This window comes from Syngnathoides biaculeatus, chromosome 16 (genome assembly GCF_019802595.1).
Source record: "Syngnathoides biaculeatus isolate LvHL_M chromosome 16, ASM1980259v1, whole genome shotgun sequence".
NCBI classification, from domain to species: Eukaryota; Metazoa; Chordata; class Actinopteri; order Syngnathiformes; family Syngnathidae; genus Syngnathoides; species Syngnathoides biaculeatus.
This window is the reverse complement of record NC_084655.1, coordinates 4,889,109-4,902,664: the sequence shown is the minus strand read 5'-3', so window position 1 is coordinate 4,902,664 and position 13,556 is coordinate 4,889,109. Positions and strand designations below refer to the sequence as shown.

Here is a 13,556-nt window from a genome sequence, read left to right as displayed (position 1 = left end):
GACAAGGAAGTGTCAAGTAAGTTGCCATGCCACGAATAGCAATGGAGCGAATTGATAATAATTGGCTTGTGCGGCTCGGGTTCATGTGTTGAGCTGAGCCCTAGAACCAACTCTCAAATTGAACACCAGATGTCGCCAAACCAAATTATACTTGATTGGGTCACCAGCACGGCAAAGATCTCTCTGATAAACATAGCATTCCCACTTTGCATCTCACCGCACTGCATACATATACCAAAGTCAGTAACCTTAAAAACCTAATTATTTGTATATCTTTGAATTACATACATATATCAAAGTCGGCAACTTTAAGAACCCAATTATTTTCATATCTTTATATTCACATCTTGTTTTTGACATAAAGACATCAACAGGATGCGTTTCAGCAGCTGTTCACACCCTGCGGTTGCCAACGGTTTTTCAACGGTGAAGCACACCTGCCTGCAAGTGACAAACAGGGTGTTTGCAGCATCGCTGGGTTGCAGAACAGGAAGCCTGTGACACCCTTGAGTTACCACACAGGATGTTTGCAAGCAACTGATCTTATTTTACTGTTTTTCCATTGAACCTTTAGTAAAGAATATGATGCTTTGAAACTGCTTTGTGAAAAGAATATATGTGTCTGACTGTCCCTCTCAGACAAGGCAACACACGATGTGCAACCAACGAGAACAAGCCCGAGAATGCATGAGAGAATTGTATTCACAAGAATGTTGATACATTTATGCTATTGCTTAAGAACTAGAGTGAAACTGAACGCAGGTTTGAGGTTGTGTTTAAAGGATGCACCTGTTAGTTAAAGGGAAAATGACAGTTGAGTTTGCGGTTTGAGTGAGCTAAGAGGGCGTGACAAGTCAACTCAGGGGTGGCAAAAGGGGCTCTATAGGATAACAAAGAGAGCCCTTCGCACTGGGCGTAGGTACAGTCAAAAACCTTCCAGAATGTTCCACCAAAAATCTATAAAAACCTTGGATACGGAAGTCCGAGGCTCTTTGTTTGTTTCTCGCTGACAAAGAGACAGGTCCTTCTGTAGGAGTAATAGTCGTGTGGCAAGCTGGCGGGGAGAAGTCTTCGAGCAACTTGGGATGCTTATTTTTGACTACTCCATCTAAGATTGGGCGCAAGTAAAACAACTACTATAAAAAGGTAATGGCAGGATAATACCAGCGATATTACGTGGTTACCTAAGAAGGGCAAGTTGGCTTGACAATTTATCCTTAATCCTAAAATTCCTTATGACTAAATTAGGCTTCGAGCTTCGTAGGACTTAATCACCCCTAACAGTCTCACTCAAAAATGTCTACTTTCCCGAATTTCTAATGCTTTTGAATTCTTTTAATCTTACTTCATTTCTATTACTTTTTACTACTTTTATCATTTATCTCACCCTACTTACCATCAGTATTATCATTTTAATCATTTTTCCTTTTAGTGATTTATGTTCAATTAACATCGAATTTTGCCTTAACATTGCAACCGTACCCCGCAACTGGCGAGAGTAACTGTCGAGTAATGAATGTTATCTAAATGGTTTCTATCATTTTATTAAATATTTAAAACTTCCATTCTCATCTATCTTTGTCATTCTTATATTGAGTTGTCTCATTATTACCATTCAATCTCATCAAAGATCGATCGTTAACAACATAAACATCATCTAGTCGTGAAATTCCATTTTAATCAGTCACTCATTGATAATCTCCGGCTTAGTAGGCGGCTGCGGAGCCATCGCCACCTCCTGGACAGGAACGTGAAGGCGGCTGTGGAGCCATCGCCGCCTTCTGGACAGGAACGTGAGGCGGCTGCGGAGCCATCTCCACTTCCTGGCCAGGAACATGGGATATGGAGAGTGGCTCCTGAAAACCCACAGGCCACAGACGCTGCGTTGGTGCTCTGTCAGTGTTTGACTTGGCACATCTGAACTGGGGGCTTGCCCATGAATGAGAGTCGACTGCTTCAGGTGGAATCTGACTGGCTCAGAGTCAGGGATACCGGAGGAGAACTGGCAGAAACTAGGGGGTTTGAATAGATCATTCTTGGGAACAGCATGGAGCGATGGGAAAGATAAAGTCCTCCCCCTCTTAACTGGAGGAAAATAGTTTGCCTCATCTTTATCTGAATTCACTCCCTCCTCTGAACTGAGTTTTGTTTTTTGGGGAAAACACATTGAAGGCACTCTGGCAGGCTTATCTTCGATCGACAATTCCAACCTTTTACTTCGCCCCTCGCCCGGACGTCTGTCACCACCACGAATCTGTTGCCACCAGCGACGTGAGCTAGGTTCGGAAAGGGGTCGATGGATACCGTGGCATGAGAATGGGTCATCAGCGCGTCTGTTAAAACCGCGACGTGGCCGTGGCAAGGCGGTGGATCTGTTTCCACTGCAACGTGAGCTTGGCTCGGGAGCGGATCAGTGGCTACCGCAACGTGAGCTTGCAGTGAATCTGTTGAAATCGCGACGTGGGCATGGCGCGGTTTCGGATCTGTTGCCACAGCAATGTAAACTTTGCGCGGTAACGGGTCCATTGCTACTGCGGTGTGAGCGTGATTTGTCAGGAAGCAGGTCAGTTTCCACCGCAGCATGAGCGTGAGTCAGCAGCGAGTCTGTTGCAACCGTGACATGGGTTGGCTGGTTATTTAATCCCTGCCGAACCTGGGCCGTGAGGACTGCCAGTTCGGCACTCTGTCGCTCTATTCCCGTCTGCATTTTGCGATAGAAGACCTTGTGATTCTCGAGTCGCTGCACATTGGGATTTGCGGACCCCTCCTCCCTCTGGGCTGGAAGTTTCACCATTAGCTCCGAGTCTCCTGGTTTGGTCGTTGCCTGTGTCTTGGTCGCCCCGCATCGGGAGGCACAAGGGGGCACCCTGCTTGGGCATCTCCTCTGGCCGTCACAGGGAGGACTCTGGTAGATGGTCAAGCGGATTCCCAAAAAAGGATTGGAAGACGAGGACTTCGATCTACCGGGCGAAGGCACTCGGGAGCTGGAAACACGGGGAGGTGAAACAAACTGACTGGGACTAAAGATACGGAGAGGAAATTCACAGTCAATATCCGAATCCTAGTCAGGCAGCCGGTCATATGAATTTAAGTCTTTCTTAAAGTCTGAAAAATCTGAGTCCAAGAAAATATAAGGTGGTGAGCAGGTCGTGGTCCGGACGTAATCATGACACACAGGCGGTGCGTGTGACAAGGAAGAGGAGGATGACATCATGGAGCCTACTCAGATAGGATATGCTTGGTCCTCCGGCAGGCGGTTTGCCTGGTGTCGTTCACGGCGACGCCAAGTCTTTCCTGCTGGGTCCTGTAATGGCCAGATCGTTCTGTCATGACCCATCGATGAGGGAGAGGACCCAAATGCAGGACTGCAGGAACGCATATGTAAAGACAGTTTGGGAAAAGCGTTTATTCGTTCCAAGATTGGGGATCAGACAGACAGTCAACTGGAGCAGCGGTAACCAGGACGTCAGGTGTAGAAGGCAAGTCAGTGGGCAAGCAGGGATCGGTACACCGGAGATCAGTCGGAGAGAGCGACAGTCTCAAGGGCATCAAGCTTATGGGGTTGGTCGGAGGACAAGCGGAGGTCAGTACACAAGGGTTCAGGATCAAGAAACGAGGAAGTGCGTGAACGAGGCATGGATGGTAATGATCTGGCAAAGCCAGACCCTTCGCTGGGTCCTATATATACTGGGGTTAATTATCAACGATGAGGCGCAGGTGTGCGCCTCCTAATCAACGCAGGTGTGTAGGGGACCTGCACAGCCAGGGCTGGGACCGGCAGGACCATGACACCTGCAGCTGGCGGGCAACCATCTGGAGGGCTCCTTCAAGTTTGGTGAGACATCGACCTTGGACCTGGAGAGCACGGCGCACCGGATCCAAGTCGGCTGGGTCAATGTTATGGCCAGATCATTCTGTCAAGACCAGAACTTGAGGCTGAACCCAAATGTACAACTCACGAGCAATGTTCCTTCTATGCTGCGCAACTGCACGTTTGCGCACTTGTCGCACACTCTCAGGGCAGAGGAAAACAAATCCACCGCAGTGAACTACAGTCTAATGTCTTGTGTTATGTTTTTTTTTTGTTAAATACGGCACTGCCTCTCACAAAGACCTGCTGCTCGGCCACACACTCTACTTCCTAGTTTGCCTGATACCGCCCCCCTCCATTTTAAAGCGGTACACTCATAAATACAAACACCGGGGTATGTGAATAATAGAAGACAAAGTGGTGAAACTGGACGAGATTTTCTGTTTTTTGAGTAAAAATTGTCTGGTCTGAAGCCAAAGTAGAAAGAACAGGATGAGATGGTGTGTAATTCCACCTTGGCACAACCTGATTGAGGACGAAAGCACAGATGATACATTGCCCAAAAAGCTAATTCTGTATTTTAAATAATCGAGGCAACATAACTTTAATCTTAAAATTGTTTGGGAACATCATTCAGCTTTCAACGTGCATTGCTAAAGATATTCTGCAAGCCATAATTCAGTTTTACACCAAGAAAAACAGACAGGGATATCATTGTCATCAGACAGTCAATTGACAGAATTCTTTTCAGACCTAAAGAAAAAAAAACACATCAATGAGCAATAAAACCTTACCCCTAATGTGGTAATGCTGGAACATTATTTTTGTTCATTTTTTCTTGACAATTGCGTAAAAAGATGCAGTCCTCTAGAAATTATAGCAGTTTGACATGACAAAGAGAACAATAGTCTGATGCAATGAGCATTGTACAAAGGGTGCAGAGACTTGAAGAAATTGATGCAGTTAAAAATAAATAGAAGTGCGATAATCTGTGACAATGTCGATTGTGCAAATTTTGCAGATACTACTCAGGCGCAGGAGTGGACAGTATTGGTCAACAAACGATATGCAAATAGTGCAGCGTATGAAGACTACTACGGTAACTGTACGAGTAATGTATATTTGGCCCAACAGAGGTGACAACAAACTTAACGAATTTAGAAGCATGTTGCGATGGGGTTGTAAATTTATTGGAAGCATGTTGCGATGGGGTTGTAAATGAACTGTTTAAAAGGTTAATGGGAAAATAAACACATTGCCACCTTTACCTTTGTCAATAAGTCCAAACAAGAGGCATATGATGACATGTATGGCATGTTGGACACTAAAGAAGGAGAAAATTATCTATAGAGGTTGGTCAGACAGAGGGATAAAGATGGGAAAGATGTGCAGCAGATTAGAATGATTAAAAATAGAGGTAGAAATGTGGTGACTGGTGCTAGTACTGTGCAGGATAGATGAAAAGAGCACTTTGATGAGCTGATGAATGAGGAAAATGAGAGAGAAGGAAGGGAAAGGAGCAATGTGTGGTGGACCAAGAAACGGCAAGGATTAGTCAGGGTGAACTAAGAAAGGTATTAAATACGTTGAACAACAGCCACTAACACCCACTATCCTCATTTCTTCCCTGACAACATCAATCAACCTTTTCTTTGGTCTTCCTCTCACTCTTTTGCCTTGCAGCTCCAACATCAGCACCCTTATTGCAATATCGCGCAAAAACGCATTGATAAAAGGTGCATGATTGGTTCCTGGAGTGACATTGACCAATGAGAGCACGAGTGCCTTTATTGTGTTTCAAAAAAAAACTCCGCCATTGCTCTGGCCTCTTATCTCTTATCACAAAAATTTAAACAGTAACAACTGCTTTAAAACTTAAGACTGCTGTCTTCACAGAGTAGTCTCCTTAAAATGTTGCTATATCCTAAATAACAACTGCGTGCTTTAATGTAATAGCAGATTTTTTTTGGTCAAAATCCAACAAAATAATTAATTGAGTATATCACTCTTTTGTTAGATAATTGTTTTTGAAACTGGCAGACACTGGCATCCTTGTACTTACAGTACTTAAAATGCTTTGATATTTGTTTGCTGTATGTGTTTTCTACAGGTTTTGTCATGATCCTGCCTCTTCAGCACGAGCTGTGCGGGTGCCCGCGTGGCTGCGCTAATTGGGAGGCACACACCTGCGCCTCATGCGGGCTGATCATCCCCTGTATATATAGGACCCGGTGACGACTGGTCGTCCGCCAGTTCGTTGAGCTTTATGTCCCGTTCCAGCACTCTCGTATTCCTGACTGAACCTGTGTGTACCGACTTCCGTCCGTTCTCTGACCAACCTTGTAAGCCTGACTCCTTGAAACTTCTGCCTGCGTTGATTGTTTCCCCGTGTACCGACTCCTGCCTGTCCGCTCATCTGTTCTCTTCGTCCGACGTCACAACTACCGCTCGATCCCCGACCTCTGCATACAATAAACGTGTCTCTTCTTGAACTACCTTGCGTCTTCCGAGTTCCTGCATTTGGGTCCTACTCTCGTTCCGATGGGACGTGACAGAACGAACTGGCCGAGGACCCAGCAGGAAAGACCCGGCGTCGCCGGGACCGACGCAAGGTAGACCGTCTGCCGGAGGACCAAGCCTGTCCGATCCGGGTAGGCTCTCTGATGTCCTCCGCTCCCGTGTCTTACGCTCCGCCAGCGAGGTATGAATACGTCCCGAACACGACCCGTCCGGCTCCTCATATTCTTCTGGACTCTGACTTTTCGGAATATGAGGAGGACCACTATTTGTTTGACCGGCTGCCTGAGTACGAGTCAGACGACTTTGAGTTTGAATCTCTTTGCCTGGCTTTTCATCCCAGTCAGTTTGCTCCGCCTCCCCGCGTTCCCAGCACCTGAACTTCTTCGCCCGGTGGATCCAAGTACACCTATCGGTACGAGGGAACCCGCTTGGCCATCTACCCGGGACCTCCGCGTGGCGGCCAGAGGAGACGCCCCGGCCGGGCGCTCCCCGGTGCCTCCCGCTGCGCGGCAACGAAGACACCGTCCTCCCACTCCTCACCGGCAACGGTGAGACCGGCAGACCCGCAGCTGGTGGCGAAGCTTCCAGCCCAGGCGGAGGAGGAGCCGCCAAATCACGAGGCGTTCTGTCGCGAAATGCGGGCGCAGATAGAGCGGCAGAGCGCCGAATTGGCGGCTCTCACGGCCCAGGTCCGGCAAGGATTGGCGAACCAGCCGAGCTACGCTGACGTCGCAACGGCGACGGACTCGCTGCTGACTCAGGTTCACGTTGTCGTGGAAACCGACCCGCCCCGTTGCCAAGTGCACGCCACAGTGGGAACAGACTCGCCACCTCGCCAAGTGCATGTAGCTGTGGAGACTGACCCGCCTCCTCGCCATTCCCACGTCGAGGTTTTGGCGGTTCCGAGCAGAGCTCACGCGGCAGTTGGAACTGACCCGCTCCCGAGACACGCCCACATGTCAGTTTCGACTGACTTTCCGCCTACTCAGGTTCACGTTGCCCTGGAAACGGATTCGCCACCGCGCCACGCCCACGTTGCTGTTTCAACGGATGCACTGCAAGCTCACGTGGCAGTGGGGACCGACCCGATGCCGCCTCACGTTGCTGTTCAGGAGGTGGCGACGTCTCCACAGCCGCCTCTCGTCCGTGCTCTGGAGTGGCAGTGGCGACCGGCCCGCGGACGCTCCACTCCTGCTCTGTCGGCGACCGGCCCGGGGTCGCTCCCGGTTCCTGCTCTGTCGGCGACGGGCACGCCCATACGTTCCTGTCCAGGAGGTGGCGACAGTTCCCCAGCCGCCTCACGCTCCCGTCCAGGAGGAGGTGGGGTTGGTGATGCTGCTGCCGCCTTCTCACGTTGCTGTCCAGGAGGTGGCGATGGCGGTGGGTTCGCCGCCTTCTCACGTTGCTGTCCAGGAGGGGGCGGTACTGGCGCCGCCTTCTCACGTTGCTGTCCAGGAGGGGGCGGTACTGGCGCCGCCTTCTCACGTTGCTGTCCAGGAGGGGGCGGTACTGGCGCCGCCTTCTCACGTTGCTGTCCAGGAGGGGGCGGTACTGGCGCCGCCGCTTTCTCACGTTCCTGTCCAGGAGGAGCTGGGGAGTTCGGTGGAGCCACCCTGGAGCTGGAGAGACTACGGGATGGTGGTGGTCATAGCTCTGGTCCTTCTCTCCATCATCCTATTCGCACCAGATGGCTCCCAGCCACTTCATGACCTGGCCTCGTTGGCGACCAATCCCTGGTCGTCTTGCAACGACGGCGTGGGAGGTTCTCGTCCGGAGCAGTGGCCTGCCTCGTTCTGGTTTCTGCTTCGGTGTTTGTTTCCTCACAGAGGTCGTCCGCCCGAATCGCCCCGTGGGGACCCTGGTGCTTGGCGTCCGGGTCGTCCTCCTGACCTGTCCACCCAGACGCCTTGTGTTTGGTGGCCTGGATGGCCACCCGTCTGAGGTTCAGGGGGGGGGTGTGCCCTCCTCCGGACCCCCTTCCGCCCACCCCTGCCTGTGTTAATTATTGTCTGTTTTTTCGTTTAGGCACGTCTGGGAGCCGTACCTTTGGGGGGGGGGGTACTGTCATGATCCTGCCTCTTCAGCACGAGCTGTGCGGATGCCCGCGCGGCTGCCCTAATTGGGAGGCACACACCTGCGCCTCATGCGGGCTGATCATCCCCTGTATATATAGGACCCGGTGACGACTGGTCGTCCGCCAGTTCGTTGAGCTTTATGTCCCGTTCCAGCACTCTCGTATTCCTGACTGAACCTGTGTGTACTGACCTCCGTCCGTTCTCTGACCAACCTTGTAAGCCTGACTCCTTGATACTTCTGCCTGCGTTGATTGTTTCCCCGTGTACCGACTCCTGCCTGTCTGCTCATCTGTTCTCTTCGCCCGACGTCACAACTACCGCTGCTGCACCGGACTGCCTGCTCGATCCCCGACCTCTGCATACAATAAACGTGTCTCTTCTCGAACTTCCTTGCGTCTTCCGAGTTCCTGCATTTGGGTCCTACTCTCGTTCCGATGGGACGTGACAGGTTTAGCCTTTTCACTATCATAGATATTGTGATAAAATACATTTCTTTTGATATATTAATTATTTAAAAATCATTGTACAGTGACATCATCAATCTCGATACTTTGATATAATGTAGCATTAAATTTCTTCTTTTTGGCAGCAGGTGCTCAAGCCCAAAAAATGTACACCAATTTCCAAAATGATTCATACAATGAGGAATAGTTCCAATAAACAGAAATGTCTTTTTTTTCTTTGTTCTTGTTGCTTTGTTATACTTTGTTCTGAATGTCGTAGCAGGCAGCACTGACTGCTGGAGAATACAATAATATATCCATCCATCCATTTTCTTAGCCGCTTATCCTCACAACGGTTGCGGGGAATGCTAGAGCCTATCTCAGCTGTCATCGGCCAGGAGGCAGGGTACACCCTGGACTGGTTGACAGCCAATTGCAGGCTAGAGACAAACAGCTGCACTCACAATCACACTTAGGGCTAATTTAGAGTGTCCAATTAATGTTGCATGTTTTTGGGATGCAGGAGAAAACCAGTCTACTTTTTTTTGGTTTGTCCTCTTCGGGGTTGCCACAGCGTGTCATCTCAGTGCCCAGAGAAGACCCACGCAGGGATGGGGAGAACATACAAACTCCACACAGGCGGGTCGAGGATTGAACCCGGGACCTCAGAACTGTGAAGCAAACGCAGAGCAGCTGCTCCACCGTGCCGCAATATAATATAATATAATTCTAATATAATATAATATATATAATATAATATAATATAATATAATATAATATGATATAATATAATATGTCTTTTCACAATGCCTTTTACTACTGCGTATTAACTGCAAACAAAATTATGAGCGAGCCACTTATATAATCCAGTATCAATATTGTAAAAACGATATATGCTGTTGCAGCTGTCATGGTCTCACCTCTTCAGCCTTTCCCTGGTGGAAACCCCGAGCACCCAGTCCAAGTCGCAGTTCACCGACGTCAACCTTGCCATCTTTATTCAAGTCGAGCTGCTGGAACAGATCCGCATATCTCCTGCGACGTTCTGACTCCACAGACGTGCCGGTTTCTGCCTTCAGTTCGTCTTCTCGACGCTGTGTTCGGCCGCACAAATTCTTGTCTTCTTCGCCCATGAAGCTGACAACAGCGACGATTTCTCTTACTGGCAGGCAATTATAATCATAGCCTGAAATAACACTTATATCCACGGAGACCACAGCATTGTGTACAAATGGACCAAGTGCGCGTGGGTGCGTGTTGCTCATGCGCAGTGGATTTGAGTCACGGACATACGCGGACTTTTTTTTCCAGGTCTGAATTGGTCAATTGCTGAGTTATTAACGTTCCCTGACCTATTTTTGTTTTATGCACTTATCATCTTTTGTGCTCCTAAATTCAGTTGAGCATAGATTGTCATGAGACTAACTGTGCTATGACTGTAGATGTGTCAACTGGACCCAATGGAAAAAAACATCCACATTCAAATCTTCACTCCTACGTCTGTAATCAACCCTTAATTAAAACATTGATGTGTTCCTAATTTGATCAAGCCGACCATTTATCATCTTATTTTTACATATAATACAGTCAAATGAAAAAAACCCATCATGGTTTGTTTTTGACATTGTTACAGTCTGTACGACAAATGAACCATTCACGGCTTACAAACTAATAATAGCTGCATTAGCAAGGATTTTACACTGTGACGCATAGGGATAAGCATATGGAAAAGTCAGCATTCTCAAGCTATGACAGAGCTTTTTCAATACAGTATGTATTCCACACAGATCTCTCAAAGGATATCTCGAGTCTTGAATTTTACTCCATAAACATGCATGATTCGACATGATTTGACAAAAATTGTAATAGAATAATAAATAAATACATACAAAAAAATCACATGTATACTTGTGTATATGTATATGAAGCCGTGGGAATGTCTGCCTGTTTTAGTTTGCATTGTTTGTTAGTGCCTACCCGATGAAAGGACTTGGAAGAGTTGGTGACCAGGATTTGGAGGGTCCAAGAGGATTTGGAATGCTCTTGTCTGAGTTCTGACAGCATGCGAGTCGCTGAGGGCGGGTCAGGGGCTACCAACACTCTTTTCAGCAGTCAGTACTGATTCGATGACTGCTGTGTAGAACTGTAGTCGTCTTGACCCATGTGCAGAAAAACACCCCCAATGCATGATGCTACCATCCCCATGCTTCACAGTGGGGATGGTGTTCTTGGGATGAAACTCATCATTCGTCTTCCTCCAAACACGGTTAGTGGAATTATGACCAAAAAGTTCCATTTTGGTCTCATCTGTTCACAAACCTTTCTCCTGTGACTCCTCTGTATCATCGAAATGGTCATTGGCAAATTTAAGACGGGCCTTGATGTGCTGGTTTAAGCAGGGGAACCTTCCGTGCCATGCATGATTTCAAACCATGCCGTCTTAGTGTATTACCAACAGTCACCTTGGAAACGGTGGTCCCAGCTCTTTTCAGGTCATTGACCAAGTCCTGTCGTGTAGTCCATGGGTGATTCCTAACCTTTCTAAGGATCATTGAGACCCCATGTGGTGATATCTTGCATGGGGCTCTGCTCCGATTGAGATTGACCGTCATGTTTAGCTTCTTCCATTTTCTCATGATTGCTCCAACAGTAGACCTTTTCTCATCAAGCTGCTTGGCAATTTCTCCGTAGCCCTTTCCAGCCATGTGGAGTTTCATTTTAGGTTATCTCTCTCACAGTGGACATGCACCTACGATGAAAATTTTAGAGCCCTACATGATTTCTAAGTGGGAGAACTTGCAATACAGCAGGGTGTTCAAATACTTATTTTCTTCACTGTAAGTGTCCCAAATTCTAGTATACTGGAGGACGTACATGTGGAACGGTGGATCAGCTGGTAAAGGGTTGGCCTCACAGTTTGAGGTCCACCCCTGTGTGGAGTTTACATGTTCTCCCCGTGCCTGCGTGGGTTTCCTCCTAGCACTCCGGTCCCCCCCACCCCAAAAACATGCAAAATTAGTTGGACACTCTAAATTGACCCTAGGTGTGATTATGAGTCCGGCTGTTTGTCTCCATCTTCCCTGCGATTGGTTGGCAACCAGTTCAGGGTGTCCACCGCCTCCTGGCCGTTGATAGCTGAGATAGGCTCCAGCACTCCCCGTGACCCTCGTGAGGCTCAGCGGCAAAAATAATGGATGGATGGATCTCGGACTTACAATAGTTAGATAGTAGTGGGATCATGTCATGCAAATGTAAACACAAAGCAAAGCAATGCAAATTTATTTATAGAGCACATGTCATCCACAGGGTAACTCAATGTGCTTTACATGATTGAAAGTGTTTAAATGTAAAGAAATAAAAAGATTTGAAAATAAAAGTACAATTAAACCACCTTACAGTACAAGAAATTTTAAAAAGTGGAAGCACTCTAAAATGCATATGAAAAAAGGTTTCTAACCTGGATTTGAAAACATTCACACTTGGGTCTGTCGTTACCTCTGTTGGCAATTTATTCCTTTTGTGTGCAGCATAATACTGGTGCTAAATGCTGCTTCACTGTTTGACCTGAATCAGTCGATCTCAGAGCTCTACTGGGTTTGTATTCCGGAAGCATTTCTTTCATTCATTCAGGGCCTAAACCATTTAGTAATTGATAGACCAGAAGCAGAACTTTAAAATCCATTTTATACCTAACTGAAATCCAGTGTAAGATATTTAGAATTGGAGTTATATGCTCTGACCTCTTTGTTCTGGTCAGACCCTGAGGTGCAGCATTAAGAAGGAGCTGCAGCTGTTTTATCCTCTTTTTGGGGAGCCCAGTCAGAAGACCATTACAGTCGTCAAATCTACTTGAGATAAAAGAATGGATGAGCTTTTCCTGGTTTGGTGGACACATGGAAGGCTCCACTTTAGGTGTGTTCTTCAGATGTTGAAAGGCAGTTTTAATAATTAGTAAGTAATTAGTATGACTATTGAAAGTCAGGTCAGAATCTATCAGAACACCAAGGTTGCGGACTTGGTATTTGCTTTTTAAAGATAGTGAGGCTAGATATTTAATAACAATCCTATAACATAATAACAATTTATAGCAATCCTCTTTTCTTTTTTGCCTTTATCTCTGAGTCATTGATGGTGTAGTGGTTCACATACCTGACTTTGCTGCAGGAAGCTTGGGATCGATTCCTGCTCAGTGATGATGTCGATATCTGCCCTGCAACTGCATGGTGTTCAGGGTGTAGTCTGCCTTTTGCCCGAAGCTAGCTGGGATATGCTCCAGCTTTCCTCCAACCCGAGTGAGGATAAGCAGCTTGGATAATGCCGTGACATGACATCTTAATCTCCTTTAGACAGTAGCACAGCACCTCAATTGAACTGTACTCACTGCTAAATATGACTGTCATCTTCATAGCTATGATTGACGAAATTAAAGTTCTAGAAAATTTTACCCAAGGGAGCATACAGGCTAAACAGGAAATGTCCAAGAACTGAACTTTGGAGGAACCCCATAGGTCATTTCTATATGTTTGAGATAGGGAACTTTCCATGGTAATAAAGTACCTCCTTTCCTCCAGATTGGACACAAGCATTGCCACTCCAAAAAAAAAAAAAAAAAAAAAAAAAGTTAGCTAGATACTCTCCAAATCCTTCAAAAATACTGCTAAAAAATAGCCTCGGGGGTAGGCGCAATCCGTTTTCCAAATTGTTCCC

General features: G+C 47.2%; 1 protein-coding gene across 1 annotated transcript in view; it reads right to left on the bottom strand.

The window, feature by feature from the left end:
* LOC133514657 (mitochondrial adenyl nucleotide antiporter SLC25A23-like) overlaps positions 1–13,480 on the bottom strand; it is a 37,729-nt gene extending 24,249 nt beyond the window's left edge. The window contains 2 exon segments of the mRNA XM_061846486.1: positions 9,770–9,986; positions 12,999–13,480. Coding sequence (XP_061702470.1) covers positions 9,770–9,982 — 213 coding nt within the window. The 5' untranslated portion in view covers positions 9,983–9,986; positions 12,999–13,480.
* Between the last annotated feature and the right edge of the window lie 76 nt (positions 13,481–13,556).